This window comes from Salvia splendens, chromosome 1 (assembly GCF_004379255.2).
Source record: "Salvia splendens isolate huo1 chromosome 1, SspV2, whole genome shotgun sequence".
Classification (NCBI taxonomy): Eukaryota; Viridiplantae; Streptophyta; class Magnoliopsida; order Lamiales; family Lamiaceae; genus Salvia; species Salvia splendens.
In genome coordinates this window covers 2,817,122-2,838,118 of record NC_056032.1, presented here as the reverse complement: position 1 = coordinate 2,838,118, position 20,997 = coordinate 2,817,122, and the positions used below count along the sequence as shown (strand labels likewise).

Genomic DNA, 20,997 nt, shown 5'->3' with positions numbered 1-20,997 from the left:
GCGCGCATGCGAAAAGGAAGAAGACAATTTTGGCTATCTCAACTAGAAATACATAAAGAATGTTGACTTTCTTTGTTTCTCACCTCTTCTAAATACGGAGTATGAGTTGATGACAAATTATTTTTTAAAAATAAGTCCTTTACATTTATGTATCATTCACATAGTATTACACAAACAGAATTTACTTACTGCAGGTGTAGGAATTAATCATAGTTGGGTTAAGCTATGACTTTATTAACTAATAGAGGAATTTTACAGAGTTGTTTTTGTCACCGGCAGAGACAGTTGTTTTATGTCATCAGCAGCACGAACGCAGTTCACTCTCAAACTCGAACCTGAGGATTTAAAGGTCGACACACAGGTAACTGATGATGGATCCAGCTCGTCTTTTGGTCCGAGGACTAACCTTCCACTTCTCGACCAGTATCTTCTTCATTCTCGTACACATTGCAACCATGGTCGCAACTCCAGCTTCAGTGACCCTGGGGCAGTACACCATGTGGCACGACTCCAGTAACGTGCACCTTCTTGAAAGATAGCCAACCCCCATGTCTGTGATCTGGCGGCAGTGTGATATCACGATGTTCTTCAGTAAAGGACAACCTTCGCTCAACTCCATCATCGCATTATCCCCCAGATTCTGTCAGATGGGAAACAGATTGTTAGGAACTGTGGAGCTTGAGATGAAAATTACCAATTACAACCAATTGAAACAGAGTGAGAAAATTTGAGTCGGACTTTGAAGCCAAACCTGAAGAACGCTTATATCCAGAGAATTGAGTTCAGGGCTGCCTCTAGCAATAGCAATTATTCCAGCATCCCCAATTTGGTGGCAACCACTTACATTCAATTGATGTAAGAAGCAGCCTTGACCTATTGAAATCAGTGCTTCATCCCCAATCCTGGTGAGCACATAGCAAATCTAAGATCATGTCAACCGTAAAAAGGTGGCAAAACCAGATCGAATGTAAGAGCTAAATCAGAAATCATAAAGCTGCAACTATTCCAAATCACATAGGCAGCTTTAGTTGCATGATAAAATTGATCTCTTATACACATGACAACAAATTGTAAGGTTAGAAAGTTGTATATGATTTTCAGAATAGGAGTTTTCCCGCAGAAGAGCTCAATTTAACAGAGCCATGACGCAAGAGCAAGAGAGCTGTAGACGGCATTTATACTGTATCAAAGCAAGCCTGTCACATTGCATTTAAAATAAAAGGGGAAGAAAAGAAAACCAGAGTAAGGGGATAAACAAGTGATGTGGTAAACAGGCATACAGAACATTATCATCCGAACCCTTTGAGACAAAGATTTTGTATTTAACTGTCATTTTTCTTGTGATATAACTTTCACGACACTACGAAAAATATACAGCCAATGATAGCACAGCTCCTAAAGCTAATCTAACATTATTCAATTAGAACTCCTTGTGGAATCCAAGGCAGCATTATAAATGTATGTATATATAGAACATAGGGCACTAAGTATTGAATCATCCCATATAAGAAGGGAGAGAGGGGGATCACAAACCTGTCACAGAATCGAAGAGTGAGGTCAGTGAGAGATTTACAGTTTTCTCCAATGGCAACTATTCCTTTATTTCCCACCTGTCAATGGTGCAATCGCAAAATATAATTAGGATAAAAATAGAATAAAGGATTAAATATATGATTTAACATAAGATAGCAAAACAGTGATAAACTCTTTCCTGCACCAGCATGCAGTTTTTCATTATATTGCTAGATTTTTTGCGAGAGTTAATAACCATGAAATTCTGAGGGTGTTGACAGATGTGGAGTTTCATTTGGAAAACAGAACTTATCACTGTCATATGCAATACCTTAAGTTTTTTGCATTCTGTGCACTATGCCAAATAAATTTAAGCAAGCATTTCAACTACCGTAATTATACTAGACAACATAGTTTTATAGGACATGATTAACTCCTAAATAAAAATTGGAATCCTTTAAGCCACCTTTCCTGGAAATTCCTAGGATAGATTATGGATGCCAAATTAAGTAAACCAGCCAAACAAATAGGAAGATATGTGCCATGGACTTAGACCTAACTAAATCCTCAAGAAGGGCAGTAACTTAATCTCGGAAGCACAATGTTACATACTAAAAGAACATCTTGTCAGGTCAGATCACAAGAGAAACAAATTAGTTTTCGAGTAAATATTACGAACGTATAATAATTTCATAATGTGATATCAACAAAAGGAAGAGTACCTACCTCATAACATCGGCGAATATGGAGTTTCTTTAAGTTCCTACAGCCCATGGCTATACTACAAATGGAATCATCCCCAATCCCTGAGCAATCTACCAAGTGAAGAGCTTGCAAGAATTTGCATCCTTTACCAATTTCGCTTAGGGCACCACTTTCTATCCTCTGACAGTACAGCAAAGCTAGCTCAGAAAGTCGGCTGCAGGCATGACCCAACATACAAAAATTAAATCAGTTTACCAATAGGTACAAACATAGGAAATCAGTGCAAGTTCCAAACAGGAAACAAACAAGAGGCCAAGGTTAAAAATAGTTATTTCTTACTCATGCAGTCCCTATAGCTAAAGAGGAAAAGATCAGAGCAAAGTCAGAGTGAAAAAGGAGAAGTCCAAATGCAAGTAGAAGGCAATTGTAAAAAGGGGACCGGACACTTACGCACAAAATTTTCCAACAGACTTGAATCCATCAGTTCCAATATTGTGGCAGCCATTAATTTCAATATGCATAAGCTCTGAGCAACCGACAGCTATAGAGTCTAAACCCATGTTACTCAGAAGGAAACAGTCACTCAATGTAAGATTCGTCAACTTCTTACATCCCCTCCCAATGGCAAACAGGCTCCTGCAGAAGCATATACGAAAGACTATAAGTAGGCCAGGATATGATCCATATCAATTAAGTTTTATTTCAAGCCACAACGGAAGGAAATCATAAAAAAGGAAGAAACTCAGAGTCTTTAGCATAGGGAAGTAGAATAATGCTGCTGCAAAAAAATGGAATACATACAAGATATTCAAAATAGACCAAGAACCCTATTTGGACGCTACACGAGATTACATATCAAACACATAAAACCAATTCAAGTAGAATAAGACCGACACATGGCTTATAATGAATAGCATTCTTATAAGAGTAAGAGTAGGAAAATAAGACTAATCCTGTTAATGTGCCGTAGAGGAATAACAATTCAGTAATCTTTACACTTAGTTTACTAGGCCAAGCTGTTCCCTGAGCCATCTACTGCCTGAACCAAATAATAATATATAAAAACAAATTGTATTCACAACGAACTTAAGATTGTAAGGGTTTTCAAATATGATAACACCAATCGTAATCTTGGATAGCATCATTCTTCAAAAACACATTAGACACAACAAAGTAAAGGAGTGTTAAGATTGTATAAGCTGTCAATCATATTTTAATAGATAATTGTAGTGAAACTATATTTTCCATACTTATAAATAATTCACTTCAAAGTTCTTGGACTATGACAAGATGGATTTGCATTCAGCTCTTATGTATACTGTTGAAAAAACATAAATTACATAAGAATTGAGTGTATTTAGTTAATTGATTCAAACTTCTAAGGTAGAGAATTCCACAGATGAACTGGGAATAACCCAGAGGGGAAAAGGTCACCTGTCTGTCAATTTCTGGAAGCTGTATAGAGCCAATACCACCAACGATGAACAATATATTCCAACAGCTTGTAGAGCCTCATCAGTAATATTTAGACATTGCAGTTTCAGAACTTTCAGTGTGGAACATCTTTTTGCCACAGCAAGCAAGCCTTTGTCATTGATGATCTCTGAGTCCAGTGATAGAGATTCAAGAGATCTACAGTGAGATCCCACTGCCTCTAGTGAGATATCAGTGATATTAGCACATGCAGCAACCCCGATTGATTTCAAGGTTTTCCCACAACCAAGGGCCAGTTGAACCAGTCCTCTGTCAGTCAATCCTTCACAAAATCGTAAGTTCAAATCCTGAAGAGAACTGCAGCATTCTCCTATAGCAGCTAAACCTTCATCTCCAATGTAGCAGCCCTGAAGAAGCAGACAAAACACAACTGAGTGATTGCCCTTGGGAAAAGAGTAATCAACATGTAATTTAACAAATATTGGACACACAAAAAACTTGAATAGGTACTAAAACCATACAACCACAAGCTATTATGGGTTATATAAAGGAGGAACTGAGACTTATGATGTCTTTTCTTTTTCTTTCTTTTTTTTGGGGGGGGGGGGGGAGGGGGAACACATATCCTCATTTCATTGAACCTGGAGGAAGAAAGTGAGATGCAAAAAGTGTTTATGCTTCTTGCAGATACAATTTCGAGTAGTATCTGAAAATTCTTGCTTTGCCCCTTAACCAAATGAGGTCCTTATCATAATTCACTTTCTATATTCACTACATGGTGGTTTTGGATGAAGCAGATACAGTCGTATATTTATTACAGCGACCAGTATAGAGTGCTAAATTCCTGATCTAATCCAGGGTACAGCTGACAGACTAATATCAGAAGGAAAATTGAAAAAACAGATAGATAAAATCAATTCAGGCAGTCACCTGTAAATCGAGAGATTTAAGTGATCGACATTTTTCAGCAAAAGATTTTAACCCTGCGTCTGTTAAGCTAGAGCACCATATAAGGCTCAATTTTTCAAGCTTTACAAAGCTTCCCCCAACAGCCTCCAGCCCATAGTTTGATAAACAACTAGCTCCCATGCCATCATCGCCAAACGCATTTTGATCAGATCCTTCATCCCACCTGCCCCTCGTAAGTGAACGGCGACGTCTTTTTCCCTACTTGCAGGAAGAAACCATGGACGATTAGTAGACAGCTCATGGAATGTGAACAAAAATATACTCCTATCGCATGTATGTATATGTCATTCACCAAAAGTTTGAACACTTTTGTTAAATCAGCTTACTCTGCTACGGTGCACCAATAATTTTATATTTGAGAGTTACCCTAACAAATACTACTACTATAACAGTAAGAAACCAAAATCATTTACCATGTGATTTATCCGTTGCAAGTAGTGCTACTTAGCTACACACTGAACACGTCTGATTCATCTTTTGAACCAGAAAACTTAACGAATCGATTTGGAATCTTTTGTAGACCAAAGCAAAGTTTTTGTATCCATCTTCCACATCAGATATCTTAACAAGCGGACTTCGAATTTTTCATTGAACAAATAATTATTTTTTAATGATAAGCTAAATTACAGAAATTAAAATCGAATCCAGAGCCAAATTCACGAAAAGAGTTAGTCAAACCAAGCAAATCCTCCACCAAACTCACCAATCATAAATGAATTGAATTGTAAGGAAGATGAATTGCAAGCAAAAATTGAGAGATCCACTCACGCATTGCACAGGGAGCGTGACGGAGATGCGCTCGTCGACGAATACGTATTGTATATTCGGGAAGAGGCGGCCGAGCAGCTCGACGAGTTTGTCGGGGGAGGCGGAGGCGCCGATGTGAATTGTGTCGCGGCTGAGGCGCTCAAGGCTGAGCCACCGCTTGCAGACCAGCGAGCAGGCGTCGCGGCTCGGCTTCGCGTCCAGGCGCCGGAATATTTCCACTATCAATTCGTCCGGCAGAACGCCGTTCATTAGATCAAACCCTTTCATTTTGCCTCAATTTCAACTTCAGTATTTCTTTTTACTGCAATCGAGTCGTGAGAATTTTTCAGTTTTTAGGATGATCGTGAATCGTGATTAATATACACACACATATATATAAAATCAAATATACAGCATTTTGCATATGCACGTGTATAGAGTCGCTACAGTGAGGGAATTTCACCGAGCTAGAGAAAGAAGAGAGAAAAATTCGGGTGAGGCCGTGGGAATAGATTAACTGAGATTGCTTTTGATGTGGTTAAATCGAATATCTTTGTATTGATAGTGAATTACATAGATTATTAGTACTAATCTCAAGTTTACAATGCACAGTTAATCGTATTTTGTCTTAACTATAGATCCACTTCACATTTTAACTATTTCCTTATTTTAGAGATAAAATGTGTGTTTATTAATCACATCTTGCCAACACAGTTCCACTTCACTTTTTAAACTTTTTCCTTATTTAAGAAACAATAAATATCCAGTCTATCATTTATTTTCTTAAGTATCTAGTGAGTCGCATATTTTTGTTGATTTCTTTTTTTTAATTATTAGAGTATCTATTTTAAATAAATTAGAATATGTAAATTATAAACAAATTTCTATCAAATTAAGACATACTATTTGTAAGGTTTTTTATTGTCAGCGTACTTTAAAATATTTGCTCGCTTGCCTCAGCTAAAATATTTACAAATTACCACTGATATCAAGAGGACTCGAACTTGACACCTCATGCAATAATGTATAAGCTCTCTGCCACTAGGACAAAGGCTCTAGACACTCAATTGCCTGGCTTACCTACTCTTTTAGCTCATTTGTTGTGGATGATGCAAAATTTCCAGAATTAAAATCTCACCCGCACGAAATGAGGCAATGTACCACTGAAGTTATTCGATTTAACCAAAAATGAGGCAATGTACGACTGAAGCCATCGTGCCGAACATAGTGCAAAGATAATACTCCCTCCATAAAAAAATAGACAAGTTTTACCATTTTGAATTATCCACCAAAATTAGACTAATTCTAAAAATAGAAAATTTTAAGTCAATACTAACCATACATATTATTCTAAAAGGAGACCTCCACGGTCCACAATACTACTTTCACCAAATTTTTCTTTCCTCCCTCTTGCTTTACCAATTAAGTATACATAACTCATATCATTTACAACTTTATTTATTTTTTGTGGGGAGGTAGTGATATATATTTATAGAAAATTGAGAGCAAGAAGATTTTTTTGTGTGAAAAGAATATGATATGAATGAGCTATGTATAGACAAGGATAGAATATTGAAGATGAAAAACTGTAAAAAAATGAGAAAATTTAAATCATGCAAATTTAAAATGATCCCATTTCTATTTTTAATTATTTTTTAATACAAATTTCGTCATGCAAAAATATAATTGAGATTTTATTAAAGATTAAAGATTTTATAAAACAACCTCTGATTTACTCTTGTTGCATTAAACAAATCTGAACTACCTACCATACGGGGTAATTTAAGCAGATTTATCATTCTAATTTAAGGGCAATAATTTGACCTTAGTTTTAATATAAAATGAGTATATTATCATCCAAACTCCAAAGTGATGGTATGTTTACTAATCTAAAAAATGCAACAAATATAGGAGTACCATTTTTATAGCCACTCAACACCACATCATTTCTTTCTCAAATTGAAGTACAATTGTACAAAACATAGTTGTAATACATAGGAATTTAGTCCAACATAACAAGAAACTTTTATTCAAACTTTGGGAAACGATATAGGGTACTTCTCACAAGTCAATGCAGGCAGCCATGAATGGAGGAGTGAACAAAAGTTTGCTCAGCTCAGCCCTGAATGCCAATAATACCTGCAACAAACCAGACAAAGTTGGTAGATAGTTAATGCTTCGTCAGCACCGATTTGCAAGTAAGATTGTCTTTTACACAAAGACTGCAGCAAATGTAATGTTAGTTTTTTAAGATTGAGCCTGTATCTGTTTGTTGGGGTCATGGTATGAACGAACTAAATAATTACTCAAATTGTGACTAGTTCAAGGATTTACTCATTCTGTAACAATTGGTTGTCTATGGAGAAGAGTAGCTGGCTAACATGAGATATCTATCTATCTACATCTATCTATCTATCACAATTGACTGTTGTCGCGCCATGTTTCATTAGTGTAAGAATGAGAGTTTATTTCTTACCACAAGCAATTCTACCACCAGCATTGCCAGTGGTCTTGCTCAATTCATGTCCACCTGAGATAACAAGGAGAAAGTATGTGAACATATTGAAAAAAAAGTAGGAGATTGAATATAGTTGGACTGAAAGGGGAGGTGGGAATAACCACAGAAAAATACTTGATGAGAAAGCTTACAAAATAATAGGAGTACTAGTATGTAGTAGGATAACTAGTTGCTTACAATAATGTCCCACACAGGTCTAGATTTAACAAATGGTTTTTTTTATTCAAGTCAATATCCCCTCCAGGAGGATGAGAAGATTGGCTGGCATTATGGATGCGTTTTTCTTTTCTTTAAAAAAAAAAAAGACATGCCAACTTCATATGAGCAAATTACTAAGCATTAAAAAATGGCATAGATGTATACCCTTTCCAAGATCATCAGGGTCACCATGAACAACAACTGCTCTTCCAATGATGGAATGTGGTCCACTCAGTGGGATCTGACAAAGAGATAATATGAACCTTAATAAACTTGAGCAAGAAAATAATGTTAGGTACTTATAAGATATCATGGCAAAGAAAAACACCTGCTTGTCAACAATGGTGAAACTTGCGGTGCCTGAAACAAGATATCATAAGGGAGCGGGAGTCAGAGTGGATTCGAGATCACAAAATATCAAGCTCACAAAAAATCATAAACTTTAAAGAGCGTAAGCATAATGGACAAAAATCAAGAAAGAGAAAATAGGCAAAATTCTATAATTCATATAAATAACTGCCATTAGATTCAAAGATTATGCGAGATGGTCTAAAGTGCTAAGTGCATAAAGAATTAAAAATATGGATGCCTAAGAAAGATAGAATACAACGCTTTAAAAAAACATGGGAGAATACCATCTTCTCCAACAGTGATATTCCCAAGGTCACCAGCATGGCGAACGTCATCTTCAGGGGCACCATGCTCTTTGCCAGCAGGATTGAAATGAGGTCCTAACATCAGGATACCATGACCAATTTTAATCAAACAATATTTGTTAATTGATAAAAGAAAATAAGATTAATCAATGCAGCCAAATACATCTACAGCAGAGGCATCACAAATATTAGTAAAAATTACCAGTCGACATGCAACCATTGGTGGTGTCACCAAGGGCATGCACATGAAAGCCATGGAGTCCAGGCTTAAGGCCAGAAAGGTTTCCGGTGACAGTTGTTGGACCTGATGAATAACAATAGATAAATGGAAAAAAACTAAGCATCCTTAAACCAACCATGTAGCAACATCGCAACTGATTTCATGAAAATGATAAAATACCATCTCCCTCCTGAGTGAAGCTAACGGTGCCATTAACACCCTCGCTGCAGTTAAGAACTACGACAGCCTTCACCATGGTTATGTTTTTATGTGTTCTACAAGGTTTAAAAAGAAACACATCAACGATCTCGTGCAAAATAAAGTAACATCACAAACCAAGCATTCAGTGAAATGGTAAACAAAGAGCATATTACAAAACATTGCAATTACTATTGAAGTTTCAGATCAGATTGTTTATCAGACATCGAAATGCTATGGAATGCTTCAAAAAGATCAACTCGTGCTATAAAAGACGACAAATCCATTACCGACACTTAGCATAAATTCCAAGTATTAAAACTAAGAAAAGTTCTCGATACTCGAACAAAATTTGCTTACAAAATAATCAACTTCCATCCAGATTAAGCAAGATACTGTATAATCCATACTCGAACCATAAGATGAAAGATCCAAACAATTCCACCACACAAACACTATTCAAAACTCCATTAACGGCAGAATGAATCACACGCATAGACGAACGTACTTGAAAATAAATCAATCTACGATAAACAATGAAATAGCAAAGTCAGATTCAGACTAGATCAAAAATAGCTTGGATAATAAGCTGAAAGTAATCAACAAATCAAATAAAATACACATTTTAATTTTAAAAAAATCCGAACAATGAATAAACAATTAAGACTAATCAAACACGATCAATTTTTTCTCTTGTAGTTTTTGTATGGAATGAATTTTACCTCAGAACGCCCTTGATTGAAGCAACAGAGCTGAGGAAGAGAGAGCGATAGGGATACTGAGAAATGGAAGATTCTAGATAAAATGCAGACTATATAAGAAAAGAGAAGGGTAGGTGAAGCCCATAAATTTCCATTTATCTTAATATTTTCTCACCTACATAAATTTCAGAATCCCTCTAATTTGAAGGCAATAAATGACATAAATTTAATGTAGCGGGCTATAAATTATTTTCGGCAAATACATAAAAGTCTAGTTGAATTTTGACCTAGTTGAATATAGAGTGGTCGAGTTGAGAATTTAATAAATTACATATTTTCTCACTTTAATATTTAATGTTTGGATCTCAGCCCAGCTTAATAGGCTAATCGAGCAAAAATTTAACAATAAAAATCCACATATATATTTATTATTCTTAAGTAATCCTATATTTATAATAAATAAACACATGAAAACTGATCATCTAATTATAACAAATGCACTTAATTTTAAAATTTTCAAATTTCAAAAGCTACATAATAGTATAAAGTTATGATAAGTTATTAAAAGATAATTTGGCCTCATTAAGTCAAAATTACGGGATTACAAACTGTCAAAAAATAAAATTCAAACAAATTGTCATAAAAATTTCACTTCACTATAGAAATAAAAATGAGTCATGTAGAAAATGCTAGTAGTATTTTTCGTTTATTATACTTATTAAAGTAAGTTTGCAAATGCAAAAGCTTTTATCCGCATACTTTCATAGTACAAATCATATAATCACAATACAAATAGAACTTTTATAAAAATACACAATACGTCGAGATTCAAGCGGACTTAGAGCATCCACAACCCACAAAGGGGGAAATGGTGCTGCACCGTGAGGCGTTGTGCGTCGCGAGTGGGAGGGGTAGGGAGAGCGCCGCCGATGCAGCGCGGACGCCGACGACGCCCGTTGTGGCGCACAATGTCGTGACAGAAGCCACTTTTTGACATATTCTTTTCAATTCCAAAACCTATAAATTCCTTTTCAATGGATTTCATTGACTACGATCCACAATAGGATATGGATGAACTCGTGAGAAGCCAATATTGGCAAGCGTCTGCCAATGTAATTTTGCCTAGTTCGGCGACGGGATCCACCTCAGATCGATTTGTCACCGGTGAACACAATGATTATGATATCAGTGTGATCGCGACCACAATAAGTCGTGGAAACACTTATGGATGCTCTTAGGCTTGGGCCGTTGGTTTTAATAACAAGCTCAATTACCACTAGTTTTAAGCAAGTGGCCCAGCCCAAACCTGAAAAATTATCATCTACTAATACATTTTGGTAATTCAAATGATAATACATAATTATATAATGACAAGTGAATCTCATTGTCATTTTATAGTTTTGTGGAGTATTAATTAATCCTTTTCTACCCAAACTTGGACTGTGTTAGCCCAATCTATTTGACATTTCTATATACATATTCTAATGTATTAAAGCCACCACACATGCAATAATTGAACCACTTGTAAAGTTTTTGATACCTAGATTAAAAAAACCACCCACAATCAAATAATCCAAGCATATATTTCACAAACTAGCACTATATATATAAACAAACTCACCCATAAGACTGGCAAACAAACCTTTGTCTCATATCCTTCACATGTCCACATGCAATCCACTTACACACTCATCACTACCCAATTATCAAACTAAAACTTTTGTGGCACTTCACCCCACATTGATCCCTCTCAATCATTCCCATTTCATTATATCATCAATCACTCCCAACACTAACTAATCCCTCCCATTAAATCATTACCACCAATGGCTTTTCCCTACTTCCTCATCACTACTCTTTTCCTATCCCTCACACTCTCAATATTCCCTTCTCACCAAACAAGCCACACCATCTCCGCCGCGCCGGCGGTTCTGCCGCTCCCTCCCGACACGCCGCTGTCGCCGGATATCGCGCCCCTCCTCCCATCTCCCGGAGGCTCCTCGCGCACCCCGGGATCTTCCATGCCGACCATACCCTCCACCCGGAGCCAGAACCCGGACATGCTCGGCCCGGTCACCGCCCTCGCGCCGTTTGGCTCGCTCCCGGAATCCTCCGCCGTCAAGATTCCGATCAAAGGGTTTGGGAGTGGATTTTTTGCTTTTTTAGTGGTGTTAATGATATGATAAAGTGCTTGTTTTTTGTGATGAATATTCTCTAGCTAAATTTTACTCATAAAAGTTGTACTATTTGATTCTTCAAAGTATATATCAATTTGTTATGTTATTATTTATTTCATTTTATTTTTGGGTTTATTGAGCTATAATATGACGAAATTGGATTAATGTGGAGTTTACAGTAAAGTTGAAATTGTTTAGTAAAGTGTTCTCTGCAGAAAGCTAGTTTTTCAAAAGTTTCTTTAATAAAAGGAAGAAAAAAGGGTGTTACGATTTTCCAGGTAAGTGAATTTGTCGTGACTTTGGAATAAATAGTAAATTGTCTTTGAAAATGGTTGATCAATAATAGATTCGTACATAGTAGTAAGAGATGAGATTTTATTGATTCATAGACATAGATCAAATGGCACATGTTTGGTAGATATTAACAGTGATGTGGTCAGTGCATGTCTTCTTTTTATATTATTTGTATTCACCTATTTATTTATTCATTTTTTAGCTACTTACTTATATTAGTATATGGAATCGGAAAGTGATAATAGTACTAGTATTATTTAGTTTTAGGTATATGCAAATAATTAGCATAACATCTCCCTCTTTTGACCTACCCCTCATCATAACATTTAACTGCGCCGTTGAACAATTTGAGGTTCCCACACTCAAAAGATACAAGTAATTACCCTAACATCTCCCACTTTAGAGTGCCATTATTTACTATTTTATCAACGTTATTCTAAAATTATATCCCAACATTTAACAATTATACATTAATTTTTTAAACTTATCAATTTTAGGGCAAACCTTTTAAATTGTAGTAGTACATATCATTTTGATGATCATTGAAATTTTACTACTACATTTGTTGAGCGTGCGAGAAGACAACCCCATTATCTGGCTACAAAAATAAGTTGTGCTCGCTGCTAATAGGTTATTAATGTTTAATTTAAAATGTTTATCTCAAAATTAATGAAAAAAAATTGGGATACTATTGATATAGTAGTTTCTGTTATGTGTTATACACAATTATTAATTTGAGACCGACCCCAAATCACCTTGTGCAAATCATTAACTTTAACATATGAAATTAGTGCCTATATTTTTTATTTTTTATTTTTTATAAATGAAACAAACTTTCCTCCAAGCCAGCACAACAAATCAATAACAATTAACCATGGCAATAGAAAAAGGAAATGCTATAATCCTAATTATTTGGAACTCAATTAATACTAATAGGTTCAAGAAAAATTCTAGACTTGTACATGACTTACTCAGACGCCAATTCCTTCACAAATGACAATGTGAATGAAAACAGAGAAGAGGAAAGACAACTTCAAATATAAATTGATAGGATCCAAACAAGAAAGATGAGCTAGATGCTTCAAACATGAACAAAAAAGACCAACACCAAGAACTCGAGGTGAGGGTTTGTCATGAGATGGCAGCAACAAACATTGATTGAAATATATGATGATCTCTGGCTACAGAACTTCTCCTAGAAACCCGATTGGTTTATTCACTTCTTCTCCAAGAGCTCCTCGATCAGATCAGCTGCTTCTTGAACGGTGCTGATGCTCTGGGCGCTCTCTTCCTCCACGCAGATTCCAAACTCTTCCTCAAGCCCCATGACGATCTCAACCTGGCCACAGAGAAAGATGCCGTTTAGTCTCACAGTGAAACAATCAAACAATTATTGGAAAATACTACTATCATACTCCATATCTTACAAGGAAAAGAGTACAAATAGATTGTTGAAATTATTACAATACTGCAATTGTGACAAAGTGAATGCCCATCATAATAATTAAATGATAAAACAATTGATGCTACAATTCATGTATTTTGCATTACCACCATGAGTTTAATCACATGTAGTTCACTTAACTTATTTAATAATGAAACTCAACTTAAGTAAAAGATATCTCTAATTCTTTACATCTACAACTAGCAACAAGCACCTCACACACAATGGCTAAAAGTGAGTTCTTTTTTCCAGGAACAGAAAAAAGGGTATCCATATGCAAAGAGGTGGATAGGTATGTTGAATAACCCTGACGTATAAGGCAACAACAAACATTTCATATGACCCATAATTGTAATAGAAAATACTTTACCGTGTCAAGAGAGTCAGCACCGAGTACAGAAAATTTCGACTCTCCACAGACATCACGGTCATCGGGAAGAGCAAGCTGTTTCCTCACTATGTCGACTACTTTGTTTACGGTCTCTGGCTTGGCCTGCTCCACAGAAACATTCAGAATTATTCGTAACATCAGCATGTACAACAAAGAGACCAAGTCTCAGCAATTGGTAGCTGACTACAAACAGACACCAAGGAAAAGTGGATAAGTCTAGAAACAATAAATGACAATAAAAATACTTTAAGTCTAGAAACAATAAATGACAATAAAAATACTTACTGCGCACGCGATACGGAAGCGACGAACAGGCAATCTGTGAGATTGGAAGCCATTCCCAGTGAATGACACTGAAGCCTTCTTCAGATTTGAAAACTGCAGAAAATGCAACAAAATTAAGGGAAATTAAGATCCAATGCCCGTATATGAATAAGCATACTAATTGAAATAAGTTATTGAACTCGACATCCTTTTGTGAAAGATATTCCGTTCATAATTCTTGCAAAAAACCATCCAAACTGTGAAAAGTTGTGGCAGAACATTCTAGAAAGTTTAACGAGCATCAAATCCAAAACACACACACCGGGCATCCATGGCAGTGTAAAAAAAGCAGCAAAAAAACCAATTTTGAAAAACCCTCAACTTTCCCCTACTATAATAAACCACCAGGGACTTTCATATCACAATTCTACCTTTCAACATATCCACACATATATGTATAAATATTTTTATACATATAGTTTATTTATCTTATTTTTTGTATTAATAATTCTATTTTGATAAAATTAAATTAATAAAATATTTTAAAAATTATTTAAACTAGTGATAATTAACAAAGTTGTATACTAAATTAGAAAGGAGTACACATTTGCTTTTAATTAACCAAAGAAAAAGAAATTAAAAAACAAAAAAATTAAAAAAACATCTGTGGCGCGTCGGTGGCTTCCTAAAGTGGGGCCCCACCGTGACAGAAAAAATTGTTAACCTATTAAAACCCCCCCACATTGCATCCCCACTATAATAAAAAAAAAATTGAATTTTGGTTTTTGGGTTTAAAACCCCCAATAGTGGAAGCCCTAGATATCTTACATCTAGGTCAAAACCCTACAAATAATTTATTGGAGGCTGATGCAAATAATCAATTTTGCATACTAAGTAGATCTGAGGAGTGAAAATTAAAACCCTTAAAAATATTTATATCCAATCGATATATCAGTTAATCAATAGATTGGAAAGCGAACAAAAAGCGATGGATCAAATTAACAGTTAAAAAGGTCAATATGAAACCACTCATTATAAAATTCAATCTTCCACAATAAAAACGATCTCACTATATCCTTTGCGATAACTCAACAAATTAGATGCAGATCAATTTTTTTCGCAGCAAAATCACATATTTTTCTACTGAATATCACAGATAACAATAAACAAAGTTAACAAAATGCAGCACATCAACAAAAACACAGAAAATCTATAAACTGGAAACAATTCAGCTCCACTAAACAAACATCACAAAAAATCACTAGAATCGATAAGAAAGTAACCTGATTTTGCTTGATTAAGGAAGAAGCAGGTGAGAACTTAACACTGGAAGCAGTAACGGAGGCCATGTTTTACGGGATCAAAGAGAGCGGATCTGAAAAATTGAGAAGAAAAAGAGGGGGTGGCGGAGAGCACGAAGAGTGTGAAGCGTGAGATAATAATTGTATAAACATAGGAATTATAAATATATATCAGCCGGTTTTGTATTTGTTCTTCATTGAAGGTATCGAAATTTGGGAGAATATGGTTGAAGGGGTAATGGGCTTTGTTTTGTTTGTTGGGTTATAGGTTTGATTTATTTCATACGAGTATTTTGTTTTGTTAATAATACTCTATTTTGTTAATTATTGCTATTTAATTAGAAACAAATGTGCTGTACTTATTTTTACTAGTATGATTTATTTAATTATGTGATTTGTAATTTTTTCTATTATGTAGTTCTATAAAATTTGATTACGTAAATCATTAATTTTTTTTTAAAAAAATCATAACTATCCAATTTTAAATAAAATATATGAAGCCAAAAAATAATAAATCAATGAGAAATTGAAAAAATAAGTTATGGGATGCTGAATAGCAAAATTTATGGTTTCTACATTGTGAATATTAAGGTTCTCACCTGAAAAAGTTGATGCAACCTAAATTAATATAGGTGTGATGTATTTACGACCGCAATAGAAAAGGGGAAGGTGTCGCGATGCCATCCATTACGGGGTGCGCCGGGTATGGTTTGTGGTGTGCGCTGCTTGCCGCCTGTTGCGGGCCCACGCCGCGGCCAGGGTGGGGGTGGTTTCAGCTCAGGGATGGGAAGGGATTTTCATTTTTATTATTCTAAATTCAAAATCCTACACTATCTCTGACAGAAAATATCTCTCTAGAAAATTAGAGACATGCAAAATATCTTAAATTTAAAAATTTGATCCGAACTAAATTGAAATTTAAAATTCAGTTCGAATTTTTTTAGATTTTCGATTCGGATAAATTCTAAGGTAATCTGAAATATATTTATATATATTTCATAATCTTTAGACGACATTTCAAATGTGACACGACAAAATATATTTTCCTATAGGCTCAACCCAATAGAAACACTCACTTTTCATTATCAAAATAGCAATAATTTTCCAATAAATTATAAATTTGGAAAAAGGTAATTACAAGGCATTAGTAATTTAGTATACATAAAATGATGAAATATATATCATATGAAGATAGCCCACATGTCTTTCAATATCCAAAATATATGTAAAAATTTTGGAAGATGTTGATCGAAGAAAATGACATTATTTTACCATTCTTGGACAAATTTTATTTTGTCAAATTGTATTAAATAAATAGATACATTTGTTAAGAAAAATATATTTGAATAAAAATCTCCGAAATAATCATTTATATGATTTTATCTCACTATAACGCCTTTTTATACTACCGGTCTTCAAAAACCAACGACAATTGTAACGATTTTTTATGCTACCGGTTTTCAAAAACCAATGACAATTAGTATAGAAAACTGCAAGGATATGATTATATCCTGCAGAAGCAATGACAGACCTCAGGTGGGGTCGACCGACCCTACCGTCGTCAGCCGAGAGCTGTTGGTAACTCCATTCATGGACCTCCGAGATCTGGCGCAACTCCACCTTCGACTCTACGGAGCTCTGCCTTGACGCCAAGTGACAAATCTCCCTGCAATTCTTCACCCTTTGTCAGAAATAAAAGGGATAGAGAATAACCGTTGAAAAAATAGAAGAGAGAGAGAGATGGAGAGGAAGAGTGAGATCGAGATCGATGTAGTTGTTGGGGTTTGGTGCCCCTTGCACAACGGAAGACTCGTACAAAACAAATAAATCAGATACGAATCTATTTGACCGATTATGCGATTAATCAATTCACATGTTAAACAGATAATTGCATGCTAGAACGCAAATAATTCATGCTCAAAGAAAGTAAATCCTAAAACATGATTTCTACGGTTTAGAGTTAGCGATTTGATTCTCCAAAGAATCGCCGATTGTTCGCGCCTTCTTCACGTGATGATCTCCAATACTAGACCACAGATCTTCTAACTGGTTCCCGAACTGTATCTCGATATGAGGGTGGGCTGATCTTATCAAAATACTAGGACTCGAATAAAGAAGACAGAACTTTCTCACGGAGGAGAGCTGAAGAAAAATCGTCCTCTTCTAATTAGAGAGGGGGACGAAATTTCACAAAAAAAAATAATTATATTTTATGTCTCATTTATTCTCCTATTTATATTAAGTTTATATTTGGCATAGTCATGGGATCTATGGAAGGTTTTGGATATGGCATCACCCAATTAGCTTTTTACTAATTAAATTGAACCAACAATTTAATATAAGCTTATATTGGAATATTACGAGCAGCCACTACAGAAATAATATTGCACTGTCCATCCAAATCCGAAATTACAAGTAATCCGGGTTTCCGTTTTGTTTATTGTTTGTTTATAGCGCTTAAGATATAAATGTACATTATTTAATTAATGTCTGCTATGGACCTAATTAATTAACATCTTATTAATTCCAAGAGTGAACTTAGCAATAAACATTTATTTATTATTTATGGAATAATTAAATTCTATCTGGTCAGTTTCCAAATAATAAAATCTTGTTCAAGCTCATCTTGAGGACATTATCAAACGAGACTCACCTCGCCCACGATTCAACATAATAGCAATCCTAGCACCGCTAGATATTAATCACCACTACCCAATATATCAGGATTATTGGGTTGCGAAAAACCCGCACAATTTGATAAGTCAAAGTAGTGCATAATCAATACCGTATGCCCAATGCTAACGTATGTAGATTAAGAAATACTAGTATTTTATCAAGACCTAGTATTTCAGTAGATAGCATAAAGAGACGTCTTGCTGTTAGATCCATTGAGTGCTATACCACACCAACGTCATCTTATTTCTGAAAGGCTTAGAAATAATCGGACTGACATTGCAACCTTTCACGATAGGTAGTCTAAGCCTATCTGGGTTGTGAAATTCTTCTTTTTCTTTTGCAAAGCATTGCATAGAACTGACTGTGTTACCTTAAGGTGGACGACGCTCACAACTAGTCTACTAAGCAAAAGAATTAGACTTTGTTTGCTTCTTATACATTTAAATATTTATAAAACATCTTATAAATGCACAAGCAAACACAATGTAATAATATATCGCTCTTATTCGTGCGATACTGCTCGAATAATACTGAATCGGGTTAAAAATAGATTGTAGAGTTTTTCGTATACAAGCAAGATTCTATTCGCGCGAACTTGCTCGAAACTTGCTTTTCAGTATACCAAACCTAACAGTAGTTGGGCTCGGATTCACCCCAATCTCCCCGCAATTCTTGAGGACTCCTCGATACTCGTACAAGGAAATGAAAGATGCCCATTTGGGTGCGGATCGGGGTAGTTGGGCTCAGGTTCAAAGAGTGTGGCGACACGGGCCACAACATATTGGGCCTATAATAATTCCTCAAAAAACTAAAAAATAAAACAAAAATCAAACAATAATTATATATACTCCGTATATCACATTATATCCTTATAAGTTCATCTAGCATAAATAATTTTCTCATCCAAACAACCATAAGTAACCTATATAATTGTATATATCCATAGAAATTATTTTTTGCTTAATATTTATCTAATAATTATTCATAAAATTTTATGTACGTTGCATGCTCTGCTAAACAATAACGAACAACCTAGTTTTAGTCTTTTTGCCTGATGATATGTTTTAATTTCCTATTAACAATTTAATTGTGCATTGAAAACAAAAGCTTTTTTCAATGATTAATAATATCCTTAAAGTTATATGATTCTGCAAAGTGCAAATCATATGCACAGTTTAACACATTCTCCATGATTATACACCCCACAGAAACCCCTCTTTAACAAAAGTGAATAATTTATTTGTCCAAAAATAATAATTAAAGGTAAAAGATGCGAAACAAATTATTCCTTTTAGATTAGCGTTTGAATTCAAAAGTGTTATTTTCATGATGTGTTCCATGCATAATTATGAAAAAATAACTCAAAAGTAAAGCTTTTTAATCGACTTATCTGCATGTTTCTTACATATGGGGTCAACCATTTCTATTTTTCAAACATTAATTTTAAATATTTTAAAAGAAATTAACCTTGAAGGTAGATTAAAGAAGTCACCCTTTAGTTTCTTTTAAATGACACGAATGGTCTATTTTTTGTCGTACAGAATAGTACTTTTGGTAGCACATACATTCGATATAATGTTGTTACATTCTCATTCTCACTTATCTAGCAACATATCACATATCGAGCGATAGTGTCCTTCGAATTTTAAGAATATTTTAAACGAAAACTGTAATGTTGAATATCTTCTTCCAATTAATATAAGGTTAGATATTTACAACACTAAATCAATGTGACAACATCAAACATTTATATAAGAGTGAAATAAAAATGAAATAAAGCAAGACAAAGATAAAAAAAAGTTTCCAAACACGGCCTTGGATTCAAAGCAGGTGCATGAGTGCGTCACTAACTGCAACACAACCGACGATTTGGTACAACTGCTTCGAAGCTTAACGCTGGATTATGAGCTGTACATTTCGGACGAAACTGCCCTCTGTCATTGCCTATTGCATAAGCAATTCTGATTCAACAAAATATGTTAGTATACCTCTTTAAAAGAAAATTAACAAAATATGTACAATTTATAATAATTGAAATAATCGGTAAAATCTAGGTCTATCGATTTGTCTAGTCGAAATAATCGTTACAATCTATGATCGATATTTCAGTAATATTACTACTACTACTATTTTTTAATTCAATTTTGTATTGACTAGTATTTACTTTCCATTTTGTAATTTTCATCGGTTAGACTAGTAAATATGTCATATTTTCTTTTTCGTACTTCCGATATAACTTTTTCTCATTCTCTTTTGGAAATATTAATACTATAAAAGTAGTACAATTTTTAAAATGTATATTCGGTCAAAACTTGACATTGTAATTATGATGAAAGGAGTAATATATTTGTCAATCAATGTCAATCATCAACCTTCAATTTATTAATTGATGAATATTAGCTTTTAAACTCTTACCATTTATCAGTTTAATCATGTTTCATTGGCATATGAGAAAAACTATAATCTATTCGTATTCGACTATATGATATTACCTTCAATAACATATTTTTTTTCTGAATGTGATGAATAATTATAAAATCCGTATGCATATCAACAAGTGAATACATTCACAAAACAAACAATATACTTTAA

The 20,997-nt window shown here is 34.7% G+C and overlaps 4 protein-coding genes across 4 annotated transcripts; 1 reads left to right on the top strand and 3 right to left on the bottom strand.

The window, feature by feature from the left end:
- Positions 1 to 106: 106 nt before the first annotated feature.
- On the bottom strand, positions 107 to 5,890 carry LOC121808208 (F-box/LRR-repeat protein 4-like). The gene is made up of 8 exons (XM_042208605.1): positions 5,389 to 5,890; positions 4,582 to 4,818; positions 3,652 to 4,058; positions 2,668 to 2,853; positions 2,239 to 2,431; positions 1,534 to 1,610; positions 752 to 902; positions 107 to 640 (listed from the first exon to the last, which is right to left on the bottom strand). Exons 1-8 carry the CDS (start codon positions 5,653 to 5,655, stop codon positions 344 to 346), a joined length of 1,815 nt encoding a protein of 604 aa, XP_042064539.1. The 5' UTR covers positions 5,656 to 5,890; the 3' UTR covers positions 107 to 343.
- Positions 5,891 to 7,286: 1,396 nt separating this feature from the next.
- On the bottom strand, positions 7,287 to 10,025 carry LOC121808200 (superoxide dismutase [Cu-Zn]-like). Its single transcript, XM_042208594.1, has 8 exons — positions 9,880 to 10,025; positions 9,140 to 9,234; positions 8,942 to 9,043; positions 8,719 to 8,814; positions 8,412 to 8,443; positions 8,249 to 8,324; positions 7,844 to 7,897; positions 7,287 to 7,506 (listed from the first exon to the last, which is right to left on the bottom strand). Exons 2-8 carry the CDS (start codon positions 9,213 to 9,215, stop codon positions 7,484 to 7,486), a joined length of 459 nt encoding a protein of 152 aa, XP_042064528.1. The 5' UTR covers positions 9,216 to 9,234; positions 9,880 to 10,025; the 3' UTR covers positions 7,287 to 7,483.
- Positions 10,026 to 11,684: 1,659 nt separating this feature from the next.
- On the top strand, positions 11,685 to 12,041 carry LOC121757607 (classical arabinogalactan protein 26-like). The gene has a single exon (XM_042153127.1). It carries the CDS (start codon positions 11,685 to 11,687, stop codon positions 12,039 to 12,041), a length of 357 nt encoding a protein of 118 aa, XP_042009061.1.
- A 1,182-nt stretch (positions 12,042 to 13,223) lies between these two features.
- Positions 13,224 to 15,986, bottom strand: LOC121808191 (acyl carrier protein 1, chloroplastic-like). Its single transcript, XM_042208582.1, has 4 exons — positions 15,712 to 15,986; positions 14,450 to 14,542; positions 14,144 to 14,266; positions 13,224 to 13,668 (listed from the first exon to the last, which is right to left on the bottom strand). The coding sequence occupies exons 1-4, from the start codon at positions 15,775 to 15,777 to the stop codon at positions 13,546 to 13,548; spliced, it is 405 nt and encodes a 134-aa protein (XP_042064516.1). The 5' UTR covers positions 15,778 to 15,986; the 3' UTR covers positions 13,224 to 13,545.
- Positions 15,987 to 20,997: the final 5,011 nt, after the last annotated feature.